The sequence below is a fragment of the Coenobita brevimanus genome, chromosome 116 (genome assembly GCF_032717465.1).
Source record: "Coenobita brevimanus isolate Jiangsu-jjx chromosome 116, ASM3271746v2, whole genome shotgun sequence".
Classification (NCBI taxonomy): Eukaryota; Metazoa; Arthropoda; class Malacostraca; order Decapoda; family Coenobitidae; genus Coenobita; species Coenobita brevimanus.
The window spans coordinates 53,289,799-53,306,658 of record NC_137069.1 but is presented as its reverse complement, the minus strand read 5'-3'; the positions used below and the strand labels follow the sequence as shown (position 1 = coordinate 53,306,658).

Here is a 16,860-nt window from a genome sequence, read left to right as displayed (position 1 = left end):
ATACAGATTGAGCCACCATGGAGATATGAAACATCCCAGTTTCAATTCAACCTTCATGTAGAAAATTCACTCAGTTCACTCTTCACCCGCACTGCAGCCTTAGCACCCTCATACATACTTTTCACAGCATTCAGCAACTTCCCATCTACTCCATATATTCTTAATACTTTCCACAGTCATTGTCTATCCACCTTGTTAAATGCTTTCTCCAAATCCATGAAGGCCGCATACAATTTCTTTCCCTTCTGTAGAAACTTTTCCACTAAAGACCTAAGAATGAATATCTGATCTACACAACCTCTTCCCTTCCTAAAACCTCCATGTTCTTCTCCAACTAATTCCTCTGTTATTTCCCTAACTCTGTCAATAAGTATCCTACCATATACTTTTCCTATTACACTAAGAAGACAAATGCCCCTATGATTACCACATACTTCTTTTATCCCTCTTCCTTTGTACAAGGGAATAATTATACCTGACTTCCAATCTTTCGGGACTCTACCTTCCCCCCAGGTCAATCTGCACATCTTCCACATCCATTCTACTACTATCTCTCCCCCATGCTTCAGCATTTCACCACACACGCCATCAATTCCTGGGGCTTTCCCTATTTTAACTTTCTTCATCGCTTCTACAACTTCCATCCTACTGATTTCTTCCACTCTTCTCACATCCCTCCATCTCCCACCCATTCCCCAGTCACATACATTCACATTACTTTCATTCTCTGTGTTCAACAATTCCTTAAAGTGTTTTCTCCATCTGCTCACTTTTTCTCACTTCTCCACTAGTAATTTACCATTTTTATCTTTCAGTCCCCAACTAACTTCTTTGGCATTCTGTCCAACTCTCTTTACCTCTTTCCAGAACATTTTCTTACATTCCCTGCACTTTACACTCAAATTCCTCATCCAGTTTCTTCTTATTCTCTCATACTAATCTTTTCACCTCTTTTTTCCTTTCCACATATAACTCTCTCTTCCATCTTTCAACTTCTTCCATGCCCCTGTTTCTCATCCATTCACTATATGCTTTCATCTTTTGTGCCACAGCCTGTCTCACCTCTTCATTCCACCACGCTCTTCCCTGCACCCCCATTCATCATCTCTTCACCCCACACACCACCTCATATGCTGCACAGATTATTTCTGTGAATTGCACACACCTTCCACGTCCCCCATCTGCTCCAATCCATATTTACTCAAACGCTTCTCCACTTTTCTCTTATATTCAGTCTTTTTTCCATCCTCTTGTAACCTTTCCACCCTCCTTGTATGAACTACTTCCTCCTGTCCTTCCCTTCTTCTATTTCTCCATTTAATTTGGACCTTGATTCTGACCACTACCAAGTGGTGGTCAGAAAGGCCACTCCACCGACCTCTATATACTCTTGCATCCATTACACACCTTCTCGTTATTATTATTATTATTATTACTACTTTATTATATTTCAGAGCTCATGGACAAAGGGTAAGCTACACTGCCCTGGGTGTCAGGCTCGTATCGGCTCGTTCAACTTTGTGTCAGGGAGCCAGTGTGCGTGTGGGGTGGCTGTCCTGCCTCAGGTCCACATCCTCAGATCTAAGGTGATTTGCTGCTGACGTTGAGAGTATGGCTGTGGAGCAGTTCAGGATTCCAAGGACTTGAGTGATGTGTTAATTAGAGTGTGACCCTTTTTTTTTCTCTCTCTCTCTCTCTCTTTCATTACCTCACCCTATCTTTGTGTGGGAAAAGAAGTGTGCATGGTAATAGTGATAATTGGACGGGCTTTTGATAGTTCTCCCTCAACTTTTTTTTTTTTTTTGCTAAACCACACCCTATCCTTGATTGGAAGAAAGAGGTCGTATGTTGAGGAGGAGGAGGATGCCACATTGTGTGGCCAGCCACCAAGCTTGTAGTCACATTTCTATCTTATCTATCTATTGCCAGATGCCATAATCCCATAAGGGGTAGCCATTTGACTATGAGTTATTTGTTTTATGGGGAAGGACACTAACCCTCCACCAACCCACTTGTTGACACGTAGGGAGCACATATGTTTTGGTTATATGGTTACCACCCAGCGTTATAAATGGTTTCTTGGCTTACAGGAAACCATTTGGCTTGTCACTCAATGTAAAGCCACCTGTAAAGGAAAGAAAAGCAATAAGAAGTGACAGGAAAGATGGGAGAAATAGGAAGAGAGGAGGGCAGGCACAGAAAAAGAATGATAAAGGCTAAGGAAGAAGTAGGCAGGACTACATCAAGTGAGTGGATGATGGTTGCCTCCACCTACCATTTCACTGCTGGTAATACTTGTCAGGGTCCATGGTAGCCATTCATCTCCTACCTTTTCTTTCACCATTATATTGGTTTACTCTCTTGCATACCACATAAGGCCAGCCTTCATTGCCCTCGATCTCACGTTCACAAGCTATTTTTTTTTTAAATTTTTTATTTATTTATTTTTTTTTTATGTACTGTATATTCATTGTATATGTTCATACCATGTCAGTGTATTTCTCTTTATCTGTGCAGCAGTTCCACATCTCACTCCTATACAACAGCTTTTTCTTCCATTCCATAATGCCTATAAATTTCACTGTTTGTACACCCTCATCCTCCGTGTCCCTGGAGCAGCTCTTAGAATGGTCATGTGTGCAGCTTGCAGCCTAGACAGTTGTCTGTCACTTACTGCCCAAGTTTCACTGCCATACGAGTGGCAGCAGTAAGACACTTTCACACAGGTCTCTTGTAACCTCCATGCCAACTTTTCTATCATTCAAAATACAACTGAATCTCCAGTTACTCTCCTGCTATGATGTGGTCTCTCCTTAATTTCACATTTCATTTTGCAATATTTACACAACACAGCTCCCAGATACTTAAAATATAAGCCTCAAGTGTTTCTCCTCCCATCTGGATCCTGCAGTTCACTTTGTTTCTTCTCAACACTGTCCTGCATGCCAGTTCTGCTGTGTCCTACTGTTTTAGTTCACATACTATTATTTTACTTTTTTTATTTTTTTTCTTCTGGACTGTCAGACTCATTCATTACCTTTGCAAGTCACTCTAACTTTCAGCCATCAAACAGCATCATCATGATACAGGCAGGTTATGACACTCCATTCATCACCATTTAACTTCAGTTTTGCTCCCATACCTCCTGTCATCACCCATGTTTTTGACTACTCCATCCATATATGGACTGAACAACCAAGGTGACAACATATCGCTGTCTTACACCTACATCAGTATTGAAAAGATCACTGGGCTACTTCCTCACATTGATGCATGTGGTACTACCCTCATAAAAGGATTTTGTTACCCCCAACAAACTCTCTCCTACACCATATATGCCTGACACATTCCATAATCCATTCCAGTCCACTCTCTTATAACCCTTCTCCAGACCCATAAATGCAACAGACAGCCTCATATTCTTTGCAGTGTACTTCTCCACTAAAGATCTCATTGTAAATGACTGGTGTACACATGCCATAACCTTTGTAAATGCACTGTTCCTCATGTATGTTGTGTTGTGTTATGCCATTTCTTTGTAAGCACCCTACCGTACATCCCCTCTGGTACAGGTTATACTTGATAAACTAATCCTTCTATGATTCATATGCTTTTCCTTCCTTCCATTACCGTTATGCAATGGCATTATTATTACTTTCCTTCAGTGTATTGGTACCTTCATCACCACCATACTTTTGCATTTCTCCAATGATGCCATCTTCTCCAGGTGCCTTACGTAGTGTCTGTTTATCAACTGTTGGCCTTTCCTCTCTACTACTTGGTTCCTCTTCCACTGATCCACTTACTCCTTTATCCATGACCCAGCAACTGACTGCTTTTTTTAGTAGGCTGTAGCATCACCCGATGAGGGCAGTACTCCCAAGTAGGATGAAAATGCTGGTGATAGGGAAAGCTGGAGCTCCTGTTTCACTAGCCATCAGGATATCCTGACCATCCCCCTTTGCTGACGCTTTTCAGTGTGACACTAACATGGAGAGTAGGCCAGCATGTTCTCTCAAACACTCTTCTTGGACTATCTCATGCAGTACTCTACATGCAGTTCACAAACACACAACATACCCCACTACATCACAGGGGCTGATTCCAGTAAGTGCATGTGACCAGAAAACATTGCCCCCACTACCTAGTGGCGTACCCAAGGGGAGGCATGCCGTGGGATTCACCAGTGCAGTTTTAGGGACTGGGATGGGATGGGGCTCAGACCTGTGCAAGAGGGTACAGGACATTGTGGTTCCCAGGCCACTACTTCTGTCCAAAAGAGAGGGGTATGAACCTGGGAGTAGCACCCCAGGATGCCGCCCTATCAGTGGGCATATAATGTCAGGGCAATTACAGTGCCCTGTAAATGTCCAAACGGTGCCCCAAGGCCACTGCCACAGCCATTGGCCATGGCTGGTTGGATATGGGTACCAGGTCCCAATCCTGGGCCTGAAACTGGGTGGGCAGGGCCTGTGGTCTGTCTCCTCATTTATTTACCTGACATGACAACAATGAGAAGAAATACAGTAGTAGTAAAAGCAAGCTGCTGAAAACTAAATCACCCAACGGGTTCAGAGTGGCACTATGGTAAGGGTAGAGTGGGGAAAATGGTAGAAGTGCTGAGTAGGAGGTGGGTGGGCGATGGTTACCTGCAGGAAGTCAGGTATAGGGGAGGATCAGCTAATATGATTGGGAAGGACTGTAGGTACAAGCTATTTAAGCAAGGAAGTGTAGATGGATGTTGTGGTGTGGGTGTGCTGGTTGAAGGGAAATGGGTGGAATATGTCATGAATGTAGTGCGAGTGAATGAAAGGATTAGTAGTGAAAATATTGTTTGGTAAACTCATTATGCCAGGCATGTGTTAGGAGTGTAATGCTGTATGCTGATGAGACCTGGACAGTAGAGGAAGAGTATATTCGCAGGCTCAGATGTAAAAAAATGACAGTGATTAGGTGGATGTGCATTGTGTCCCTGAGTGTGAGGCCTGAGAGGGCTAGGTTTATGATAGAAGAGTTGAGAGGTATGATGGGACTGGAGTGTATTGGTGCTGTGATGAGGAGAGGTAGAGTGAGATGGTTTAGGTATGTGGAAAGGATGGGGGATGATAATTAGGTGCAGAAAATAAGAAGTGTTAACATTAGGGGCAGAGTTGCCAGAGGTAGACAGAAAAAGGCCTGGGATGAAGTCATTGAGTGTTACCTCAGGGATAAGGAACTGAACAGGGAAGCTGCCAGAGATCATGCAGCATGGAGAGCCACCATTAGATGATCAAGGCCAATGCATGCAAGCATGTTGGAGCCTTGAAAAAACAAAACAAAATGAAATGATATCAGCATATGCTCCACAGGCTGACTTGGATGATGAAAAAAGTAGGGTCTGGGATGACTTGATATGTGTACTCGCAGGTATGGGAGATGATGAGACTGTAGCTTTGGATGGGGACTTAAATAGTCATGTGGGTGAAGCACCTCAAGGATATGAATGGATACATTGGGGATGTGCGTATGGGAAGAGGAATGCAAAAGGGGAAAGAAATCTTGAATTTGGGGAGGCAGTGAATACAATTGTGTGCAACACGCATATTAGGAAAAGACAGTAGGTTGATTACATGTGAGTCTGGGGGAAGTGGTAGCCAGGGGGAAGTGGTAGCCAGATTGACTATTTCCTGGTCAGGAGAGCTGTTGGGAAGTTGATGAGGGATGTTAAGATAATAGGGAGTGAAAAGTGTGTTCAGCAACACAGATTACTGACATGTGACATGGTGCTTGAGAAGCAGGTTGTGAAGCAGAGGACCTATGCACTCAAAAAAAAAAAAAAAAAGGTGGAAGTTAAAAACCCAAGCAGGAGGGATGCTTTCTATAGCAAGATGAGTAGAGTGACGGCCAAACAGAGTTGTTAATGGAAATGTTAATGAACAGTACAAAGTTCTCAAGAATAATCTGAGAGTTATTGATTCAGTGCACAGATGGACAAGGGGCCCTCCAAGACATGGGTAAGATGGTGGTGGGATGAGGGTGTAGAAACCACTGTTAAGGAGAAAAGAAGGTTTTTCTGGGAATGGAAAAGGGGAGGTAACAGAGAGGAATATCTGGACCCCAAGCATAGGACCAGGAAAGAGGTATATGGGCAAAATCTGATCTCAGAGACTTACTGGATGACCTAAATAACACTGAAGGGAATAATGTGGTATTTAAGGTGGCAAATCAGATGATTACTAGTGGAGAAGGGAGAAAAAGTGAGCAGATGGAGAGAACACTTTAAGGAATTGTTGAACGTAGAGGATGGAAGTAATGCGAGTATAAGTGGCTGGGGAATGGCTGGGAGAAGGAGGGAGGTGAGAAGACAGGAAGAAATCAGTAGGATAGAAGTTGTGGAAGCAATGAAGAAAGTTAAATCGGGGAAAGCCCCAGGAATTGATGGAGTGTGTGGTGAAATGCTGAAGCATGGGGGAGAGATAGTAGTAGAATGGATGTGGAAGATGTGCAGATTGGCCTGGGAGGAAGGTAGAGTCCCGGAGGATTGGAAGTCAGGTATAATTATTCCCTTGTACAAAGGAAAAGGGGAAAAAGAAGTGTGTGGTAATCATAGGGGCATTTGTATTCTTAGTATAATAGGAAAAGTGTATGGTAGGATACTTATTGACAGAGTTAGAGAAAGAACAGAGAAATTAGTTGGAGAAGAACAGGGAGGCTTTAGGAAGGGAAGAGGTTGTGTAGATCAGATATTCATTCTTAGATCTTTAGTGGAAAAGTTTCTAGAGAAGGGAAAGAAGTTGTATGCGGCTTTCATGGATTTGGAGAAAGCATATGACAGGGTGGATAGACAAGGATTGTGGAAAGTGTTAAGAATATATGGAGTAGATGGGAAGTTGTTGAATGCTGTGAAGAGTATGTACGATGGTGCGAAGGCTGCAGTGCGTGTGGATGGTGAACTAAGTGAATTTTTCTCTTTGAAAGTTGGTTTGAAACAGGGATGTGTTATGTCTCCATGGTTGTTCAATCTGTACATGGATGGGGTAATAAAAGAGGTACAAGGTAGGGTAGTGGATGTTGGAGTGGCCCTGGTGAGAAAGGATAGTGTTTGGAAACTCCCTGTACTGTTGTTTGCAGATGATACTGTGTTGTTGAAAGAAGACGAAGGGGAGCTGCAAGGCTTGGTGGATGAGTTTGAGAGAGTGTGTAAGAAACGGAACCTAAAGGTGAATGTAGGGAAGAGTAAAGTGATGGTCTTTGAGAGAGGTGAAGTTAGTGAATGTACAGCGAGGTTGGATGGTGAGGAATTGGAAAATGTGAGTACGTTTAAGTATTTGGGTAGTGTGATGAGTAAGGATGGAGGTTTGGAGGGTGAAGTGCTTGAAAGGGTACAGCAGGGAAGAAAGGTTGCTGGTTCCTTGAAAGCAGTGATAAGAAACAGGGAAGTGAGCATGGAAGTGAAAAAGTTACTACATGACAGTATTGTGATACCAACTCTAATGTACGGAAGTGAAGCTTGGACATTGTTGGAAGGACACAAGTCAAGAGTGAGAGCAGTGGAAATGAGTTATTTAAGAGGAGCCTGTGGAGTCACATGGAGAGACAGGCTGACGAATGAGGATATAAAGGAATGTTGTGGTGTGGATGTGGATGTGATAGGAAGCGTTATGAGGAATACACTGAGGTGGTTTGGCCATGTGGAGAGGATGGAGGGTGAAAGACTGACGAAGAGAGTGTATATGAGTGAGGTGGAGGGGGAAAGAGGGAGGGGGAGGCCGAGGATGAGATGGAGGGATGGGGTGAAGAGGTATATGAGAGAGGGGGGTGTGAGTTGGGAGCAGGGCAGTGAAATGGCGGGGGACAGGGCGACTTGGAGGCGATTTGTTTGTGGCCACCCCAAACGGGATTGAGGCGTCTGGCAATAGATAGATAGATAGAAATCAGATGAAGAGGGAAAACAGGGATATCATAGGCATGCAGTGTGTGAAGAATGATGAAGGAAAGGTAACGGTGAATAGTGGAGATGTTAAAGATGCCTGGAGAGAATGAGGAGTTTGGCTGGAACAGGGAAGGATTGGAGTCTGCTGATCCAGTTTTTGGCCCTTGGCCTTTGATTGAAGATACTACTGTGAGTAGGGTAATAGGCAGGATGTAGTCAGGGAAGGCGGCAGGTGTGTCTGGGTTGGTGAAATGCTGAAGGCCTCAGGAGATATAGGAGTCAGATTAATTACTGATTTGACAAATTTGATTATATATGAACGTAGTGTCCCAGATGATTGGCTGAAGAGTGTGACTGTAAATGTGTATGGGGGGAAGAGTGATGCCCTGGAAGGCAGAAATTATAGAGGCATAAATCTCTTACACCAGATTATGAAGGTAATGGAGAGAATCCTAAAATTACAATTAAGGAAAGAGTGAATATTGATGATAAGCAGTTTGTGTGTATGCCAGACAAAGGGACCATTGATGCCACATTCATTGTTCTGCAGCTTCAGGGAAATTATGTAGAGAAGAAAAGGGATCTCTACTTTGTTTCTGTTGATTTGGAGAAGGCCTTTGACAGAGTCCCTAGGGGGGTGAAGTTGGCAATGAGAAAGCTTGTGGTTGATGGCTAGTTAGAGAGGTTATGGCTGTGTATGTTGGTGTTCGCATCCAGGTGAGAGTGAATGGAGATTTGAGTAATGAGTTTTCTGTGAATGTTGGCATGAATCAGGGGTTAGTCTTGAGCCTCTTATTGTTTGTCATGGTACTGGAAACTCTCTCATGTGACTTCAGAAATAGACTGTCGTGGGGGATGGCATATGCTGGTGACTTGGTGTTGATTGCAGGGAATGAAAGGGAAGCTGTGGAAAGATTTAGGAAATGGAGAGATAGTATGGAGCACAAAGGTTTAAGATTAAATGTGGATAAGACAAAAGTGATGATATTTAGGACTGGTGGTGGTCCTGTCAAAGAAGAGGGAGAATGGCCATATGTAGTTTGACACAAGGGTGTGGGAAGTGACTCCATCTTGTGCAGTGTTTGTGATAGGTGAATGTATAAGAGATGTAGCAGTATTAGAGGTAGACTGGAAAATAATGCTGATTTCGTGTGTGCAGTATGTTGGAGAGAGCATGTAGAACTTGTAAGACATGAAAAAGATTGATCTTGCTATAGAGTCTTTTGAGTATGTGAAGGAGTTTAATTAACTCTCTCAGGACACTTGGCCTGCACATACTCCTCCTCCTGGTTTAGGCCCAGCCAGATATATCCCCTGCACTGAAAGTATGGTTTATACTTTTTGTTATACAACAGACCCTAATTTGGTACAGATACCAATTATTTTTTTGTTGCTTTGGAAAACCAAAAGTTGTAGCTTTTGTTCTTAGGCCGGAAAATTAAAACCTTTTAAATTTATGTAGAAATAAGTGTGTGAATACTACATTGCATTCATTTACGAAGAAATCTGAACATTTTGAGGAAGTATTGTGATACCAACTCTAACGTATGGAAGTGAAGCTTGGACGTTGTTGGAAGGACACAAGGCAAGAGTGAGAGCAGTGGAAATGAGTTATTTAAGAGGATCCTGTGGAGTCACATGGAGAGACAGGATGACAAATGAGGATATAAAGGAGCGTTGTGGTGTGGATGTGGATGTGATAGGAAGCATTAGGAGGAATACACTGAGGTGGTTTGGCCATGTGGAGAGGATGGAGGGTGAAAGACGGACAAAAAGAGTGTAGGTGAGTGAGGTGGAGGCCAAGGATGAGATGGAGGGATGGTGTGGAGAGGTATATGAGTGAGGGGGGTGTGAGTTGGGAGCAGGGCAGTGAAATGGCGGGGGACAGGTTGATGTTGAGGCGATTTGTTTGTGGCCACCCCGAATGGTATTGAGGCGTCTGGCAATAGATAGATAGATAGAAAATATTATGGTGATTACAGTCCCTCTTCTGTCTGACTTATTTTGCATTATGTTATCAAATTTCTCATGATATAGTGTATAGAGCACATGAATATTTAGTGTGCTACTATTTTCTGGTTGCAGTCAAAGTTAGATTTATTGTAATATATTACCCATAGAAAGTAAAAGATTGTCACTTGCAACTTGGACCAATGAGACACATGTTTACAATTAGGCACACCGGTGCCAGACATACGAGTCTATAATGCATATGAAGGCAGATCATACGCCTTTTCTGTCTGTTTTTTTTCTTCCAGTGGTTCACACACGTCTAAATGCTTATGAAAACTGTGAGGGGGTAAGTAGTTCACATGCATCAAACGTGTATGAAAGCCATGAGGGGATAAGTAGATCATACGCATCAAATGTGTATGAAAACCTTGAGGGGGTTAATAAAGGGACACGTTATGTGCCGGAGGCAGGGCTGGAGCAAGCACTGTGACTAAGGTATGGAGTGGTTGAAGGAAGTTCAGGGAGCTATTACCTCTCCAAACGTTGAGAGGGCCCTCATTGTGTGCTAAGGGAGCTTTGTTTACAGTATGTGTTAGGAATGTAATGATATATGGTGGTGAGACCTGGGCAGTAAAGGAAGAGGACATTCCTAGGCACAAATGTACAGAAATGACAAGGGTTAGATGAATGTGTAGTGCATCCTTGAAAATGAGGCCTGGGGGGGGGGGAGCTAGGATTGTGAGGCCTGGGGGGGGGGGGAGTTAGGATTGTGACTGAAGCGTTGAGAGGAAGGATGGGACTAGAATGTATTGAACTCACTGAGTGTAGGCGGTGGCTCAATCGGTAGAGAGGTGGCCTGCAGTCCTTACAGACCCAGGTTCGAATCCCGGCTGGGGCAGGGAACAGTTTGAGGATTTGAATTTCATTAAATCAGGCTTTACCGATCTACCAGAAAACCCGCCGACATGTCGTAAAAATACCCCCGCTAATACCAATACACCAGTCCTGTATGAGACAGCCCTAGCATGTATTCAGTATGGACGGTGGGTGTTAGTGCCGAAGTGGTGACATGTAGAGGTGTATGGTATGTAGGAGGACTACTGGGCCTTGATAGCAGGCTGTGAAGCCTATGCCCAGAGTCGGACACATTAAAAAAAAAAAAAAAAAAAAAAAAAAAAAAAGAAAAAAAAGTTCTGCTCTTTGGTGATTGCCCTTTCCTCTCCTCCATCCTTCCTCTTCTGTCTTTCTTTCCTTCATTCTTTCCTCTTCCTTCTGTCTACGGGTGACTACACTGAGTGACAAGCCAAATGGTTTCCTGTACACCTGGAAACCATTTACTACGCTGGGTGGTAACCATATAACCAAATTATGGCACCTGGTGGTTTAGTGGGTAATTAAGGCGCTCCAATTGGATTGAGCCGGTGCAGGTTTATATCCAAGGGGTGGTTGGGGTTTATTGCTCAAAATGCCTCTCAGGGATGAGTGAGGCTGGTCGCTCATCTTAAATGTCAGGACCAACTTACAAAGCCCCGGTCTCTTACCCTATGCTCCTCGTGGAACAATACAGGATTAGGTGATGAATGAATGAACGTTGAAGAGGGCTAGATTGAGATGGTTTGGGAATGTGGAGAGGATGGAGGATGACAGTTGGGTTGGGAATGTGGAGAGGATGGAGGATGACAGTTGGGCTGGGAATGTGGAGAGGATGGAGGATGACAGTTAGGCTGGGAATGTGGAGAGGATGGAGGATGACAGTTGGGTTGGGAATGTGGAGAGGATGGAGGATGACAGTTGGGTTGGGAATGTGGAGAGGATGGAGGATGACAGTTGGGTTGGGAATGTGGAGAGGATGGAGGATGACAGTTGGGTGCAGAATGTGAGAAGTAAGAGCATTTGCGGTAGGGCTGCAAGAGGCAGATCGAAAAAGACCTGGGATGAGGTCATAGAGTGTGGCCACAGGGATAAGACTGAACAGGGAGACAGCCAGAGGTCAAGCAGTGTGGAGAGCTGCATTTAAGTGACCAAGTCTGGCACTTGCAAGCATGTTGGAGTCTTTACAAACGATGCAATGCTATGATGCAATAAATTATATGATTATCTGGCACTGCCAGAAAGCTAAAATATTCTTTCCATGTCTTAACTGTATCATGTTCCTTTTCCAACAGTCTACCATCCATTCTTAAAAATTTATCCTGATCCTTCCTTTCACCTTTTGTCTTTTAGCCTTATATACTAGCTCACAGTATTTTTCTTTGTCATTCTTGTACTGCTCAGTTAATTATCCTTCTCCATACCCATCATTCATATGCATTTTATTTTATTGTCCATAGTACAGGTACTCACAGTTTCAATCTCCTGTATTCCCATTTCCTTGTTTCTCTCACTTCCCTGTGTGCACTTCTCTGATGTATCATAATTCATGTTTTTTTTATATTTTTTTTTATCCTTCAAGGCTACATCTGTAACACTATTCAACAAAGCAATACCATCTCATCTTACCTCCTTCACTATTTTCTTACCATGTACTGCTTCTGTCATACCTCTCTTCACAACTTTCCACATTTCTTCTGTATCTGTAGTATTATTTTTATATTATTTTACTTTATTTTATTTTTCATTTCTTAGGGGGGAGGGGATATATGCTCAAGGGCCATCCACCGCAACTTCCACTGAACCAAAAGGTTAGTTTGAGGATATTAATGATGCTCTTGGCCTCACAGGTTGACTGGATGAAAACAGGTGAAGCCTTACCCCGACCTGTCTCCTACCCAGACCACTCTGCCTCAGCGTCTCCGCCCTCGCTCCCCCTCATCACCCCAACACCAGAAGAAGACAAATATGCTGCAGGTGATAGGGGTGGAAATTTGTTGTTGTCTGTTCACAGTGATGAGGCAGACAGTGTTCAGATCAGCCAGTGTCACCCAAATTCACCAGCATCACACTCCAGCGGTGGTACACTTACTTCATAGACTATGCTGTAATAACACAAGGTTAAAAATAAAGAATACATTGTGTCAACATATTTTTAATGGAGAATATACCATATTTTTATACTTGTACATGAGAAGTGCATAATGAGGCTGAAGAGGCTGGATATGGGGAATGTGAGTGTCTTCAAATACAGATATTTAGCTAGTGTGATAAGCAAGGATGGAAATTTACATGATGTGCAAGAAAGAGGACAGTAGGAAAGAAAGGCTGCTGGTTCACTGAAAACACTGAATTTAAGTAGTGTGATGAACAGCAATGGAAAGTTACAGAATGAGGGAAAAGAAAAAGTTCGACAGGGAATGATGTAAGTTCGCTGAGAGCAATGGTAATGAATAGGGAAGTATGTGTGCAAGTTGAAAAGTTGTTGAATGACAGTATTGTGATGCCTACTTTAAAGTAGAGCTTGGACACTTGTTGCAAGGACACAAGTATGAAAAATGAGGAAAGGAGTTATTTGAGTGAAGCATGTGGAGTTATATGGACAGCCAAGCAAATGAGAAAGTTAAATAGCACTGTGGTGATGACTGTGATTGCTGAATGTGTATCTTTTTTTGTCAAGCATTATGTAATTATTTTGTGTAATGGTGATTACCTAATGTGTCATCATGAGTGTACAGCAGTATGTTAGTGTCCTTTTGCTTCAAGATCCTTCTCTTGTACAACACCAGATTAACTGATAAGTTGCCCATATCAATAGAGCATTCCATCTTTCTCTGCACTCATTTAAGAAGCAACTCAAAACATTTCTTTCCTGAAGACACATGAGCCTGTTGATGCAACTGTGATGAAGGATTACAGGGTTTAGTCACTACCACAATTCTGATATTATATTTTTAGTTGAAAGCCATTTTATTTCAAGGTACCGAGTGCTAGTAAAATTTTTTGAAGATCCGGTGCATTTGAGAAACAGAATATCAACCAAAGCAGCATATAGAGGTACTGGCCTTTATTCTGTGGTGTGTAATGTTTGTCCCTGTTTTGGCCTTCTTCAGACACTAGTCATCTGTCACAGCCCTGTCCCTGTATATACAGTACACTTAGCCCTGGCTGTGGGAAGGTGCAGGGAAAGGAAAATTGGGTAACTATGGCTGTCTATGCAGGCAAATGTCTGTGTGTGTGTTTTTTTTTTTGAGTATGTGGGGATGATAGTAATGATAACAGTGATAACAATGCCATCATCATCATCCGGACCTCCTTTTCCACCCTAGGGCAGGGTGAGGAGTAGCAATGTCCAGACAGCCCAAATTTGCCCAGTTCAATGGGCCACACTTCAGTTCACTCATCATTCAAGCCCCCGGAATCCTGGCTCTATCGGATACACCAAAAACATTCACCATGTTCTGTAGCTTCAAATAAACGTATCCGACAGAGTAAATCCGGATGCTGCCACATTAAAAAAGGGTGCCAAATCCCTGATCATGCACTTCTCCTCACAACATTCATCCAGCCAGCTCGATCTCTTGTCAGTTCCCTAGCCTCACCGACTTCCAAACCTTTCTTCCTCACACACTCATCCACCATATCTCTCCACGTTCTCCTTGGCCTACCTTGTCTCCTCCCTCCTTCAAACTTGCACAGATATACCTTTTTCACCACTCTATTGTTATCCATTCTCTCCACGGGACCATACCATCTCAGGACACTCTCTTCGATTCTGGTGTCCACAGACATCCTCACTCCACATCTTTCAGGAATTACATTATTCTGTATCCTATCCACCCTCTGTACTCCACATACATTACTCAGCAGTCCCATCTCCACTGCTCTTACACTTGACTTTTCATTTTCATTCCACACCATAGTCTTACATCCGTATGTTAAAGTTGGCACTAACACTTTTTCATGCGAGCCTCGTGTGTACATGAGCAAAACCTTCCACAAACCTTCTCTGTCTACTTTGTCGTATGCTTTCTCCAGATCCATGAATGCCATAAACACCTTATAGCCCTTCTCACAAGCCTTCTCCATTATCTCCCTCTGCAGATATTTGATCCACACATCCTCTGCCACTCCTAAAGCCACCCTGTTCATCACTCAATAGGCCATCTGATATCTCTCTTTCTTTCTCTATAATAATTTTTCCATATACCTTCCCTACAACATTCAGTAGACACCTGCCACGATAATTCTTGCACTCACTTCGCTCACCTTTATTTTTGCACGGGTACAATCACAGCTATTTTCCACTCTGCTGGCACAGCTTCACTCATCCATGCCTTCTTACATATCTCCAACAAGCACTTCATTCCTCTCTCTCCACTACACTTAATCTCTGCATGCACCTCATCAACCCCAGGTGATTTCCCATTTTTCAGCCGCTTCACAGAGCTCTTCATCTGTGCGAGTGTCAAGTTTCCTGTCACTGCATTCCTACTCTGCATACCCCCAGAACCATTCAAGTTTACAGCTGCTCTGCTCTCTCCAATCCCATTCAACAGGCTTTCAAAATATTCTTTCCATGTGGTCCTTACTTCATCCTCATGGGTTAATAATCTACCACCTACATCCTTCACACCATCACATTTCTTTCTGCTTTCACTTCTACATTTCCGCACCTCTTTCCAGAATAACTTCTTATTTTCTGAGTAGTTTGCATTCATTTTTCTTCCTAGATCATCATTTACCTCCTTCTTTTTCCTCTTCACTGGTCTCTTTACATGCTTCTTGCTCTCAGTATATTCAGTTTTTCTTTCAATTAAGCTCCTGTCCTCTATCCACTCTAGCCACTTTTTGTTCTTTTCCTCCACTGCTCTCTTAACCTCTTCATCCCACCATGCCGTATCTTACTTCATTGTTACACTTGCCATACCACGCATCACTTTAACATTTCTTAATAAGGAATATCTGTATGCATTCCACAAGTTGTCCAAATCCATTTCATTCCAATTCACTTAATTCAACTCCTATACTTTGTCCCTGGATTCATCTTCCATTTCGTTGATCCTCAGCTTCTCAATGTTCAGTCTTTCTCCCTGATTGCTCCTCTCTTTCATGGTCCACCTCACTCCTCTCAGATTGATCATGCATACCACAATCATATGATCTGATAGACCTCCACATCGTCCTCTCACGGCCCTCATATCAGCAACCATTCCCAGCATCGACCTCCCTACGAGCACGTAATCACTCAGGCTTCTTTCGACACGATCTCCATTCCCTCTGTACCATGTATATTTATGTGCATCTAAATGTCTGAAGTAGGAATTACAAATGCACAACCTCCTTTCTTGACACAAGTCCTTCAGTCGCTTTCCATTATCGTTCTTTCCTGGTACTCCATTACTACCCATTAGATCATTCACATGATCAGTACCTACTCTCCCACTCATATTACCCATTACTGTACACTCCTTTTACTGTAACGGCCTAAAATTGCCATGTTTCTGTCTTGTATTCTAAGCTGACAATAAATTTACCCCAGAACATGATGCTAGTCACAAAGAAGTGCCACAGAAAGATTTAGTACTGCAGCATTGTTCTTCCCTGCCAGTGATATATGTGAAGCTGAAAAAAAAAAAAAAATTGGGCCAAGTTAAGATGAAAGGACTATACCAGACATTGTACTAAGCCTTTGAAGTGAAGGGGATAATGCAGGTTGTATCTAACACTTCTTGTTGGCAAATATCTCTTAACCTGTATACAGTTATCTGGAGGGAGCTGGGTGATGCCTTCATGTGGTGGCAACAAAACAGTATAGTTCAAGGTTTCGCTGCCTAGTTATACATTTTTCATCTTAACTTAGCCCAGATTTTTTGTCCTTTCACAACATTCAACATAGCTCAGTGGCTGAAGAAGACAGTGCTGTGGCTCTATATCCTCTACAAAGCACTTTTTCATCACTAAAATCATATTATAATGTCAATCTATTTTTACAGCTCAGCCTTCCCTTAGAGGCTAAGATACAAGTAAACGTGTGTATGTGGATGAGCAGTTTGGTGAATGTGCCGTCCTGTCTGGGCTACCCCCCTTTCCTTTTTGGGGAGAAACAGCCTAGGTATATAGAC

General features: G+C 42.9%; 1 protein-coding gene across 1 annotated transcript in view; it reads left to right on the top strand.

Moving 5' to 3' along the window:
- The window catches only part of LOC145418755 (E3 ubiquitin-protein ligase RNF180-like), a 39,047-nt gene extending 26,179 nt beyond the window's left edge, over window positions 1–12,868 (top strand). Inside the window, exons 4-5 of the mRNA XM_080287091.1 lie at window positions 1,455–1,586; window positions 12,586–12,868. Coding sequence (XP_080143217.1) covers window positions 1,455–1,586; window positions 12,586–12,834 — 381 coding nt within the window. The 3' untranslated portion in view covers window positions 12,835–12,868. The remainder of the gene's footprint in view (window positions 1–1,454; window positions 1,587–12,585) is intronic.
- The last annotated feature ends 3,992 nt before the right edge of the window (window positions 12,869–16,860 follow it).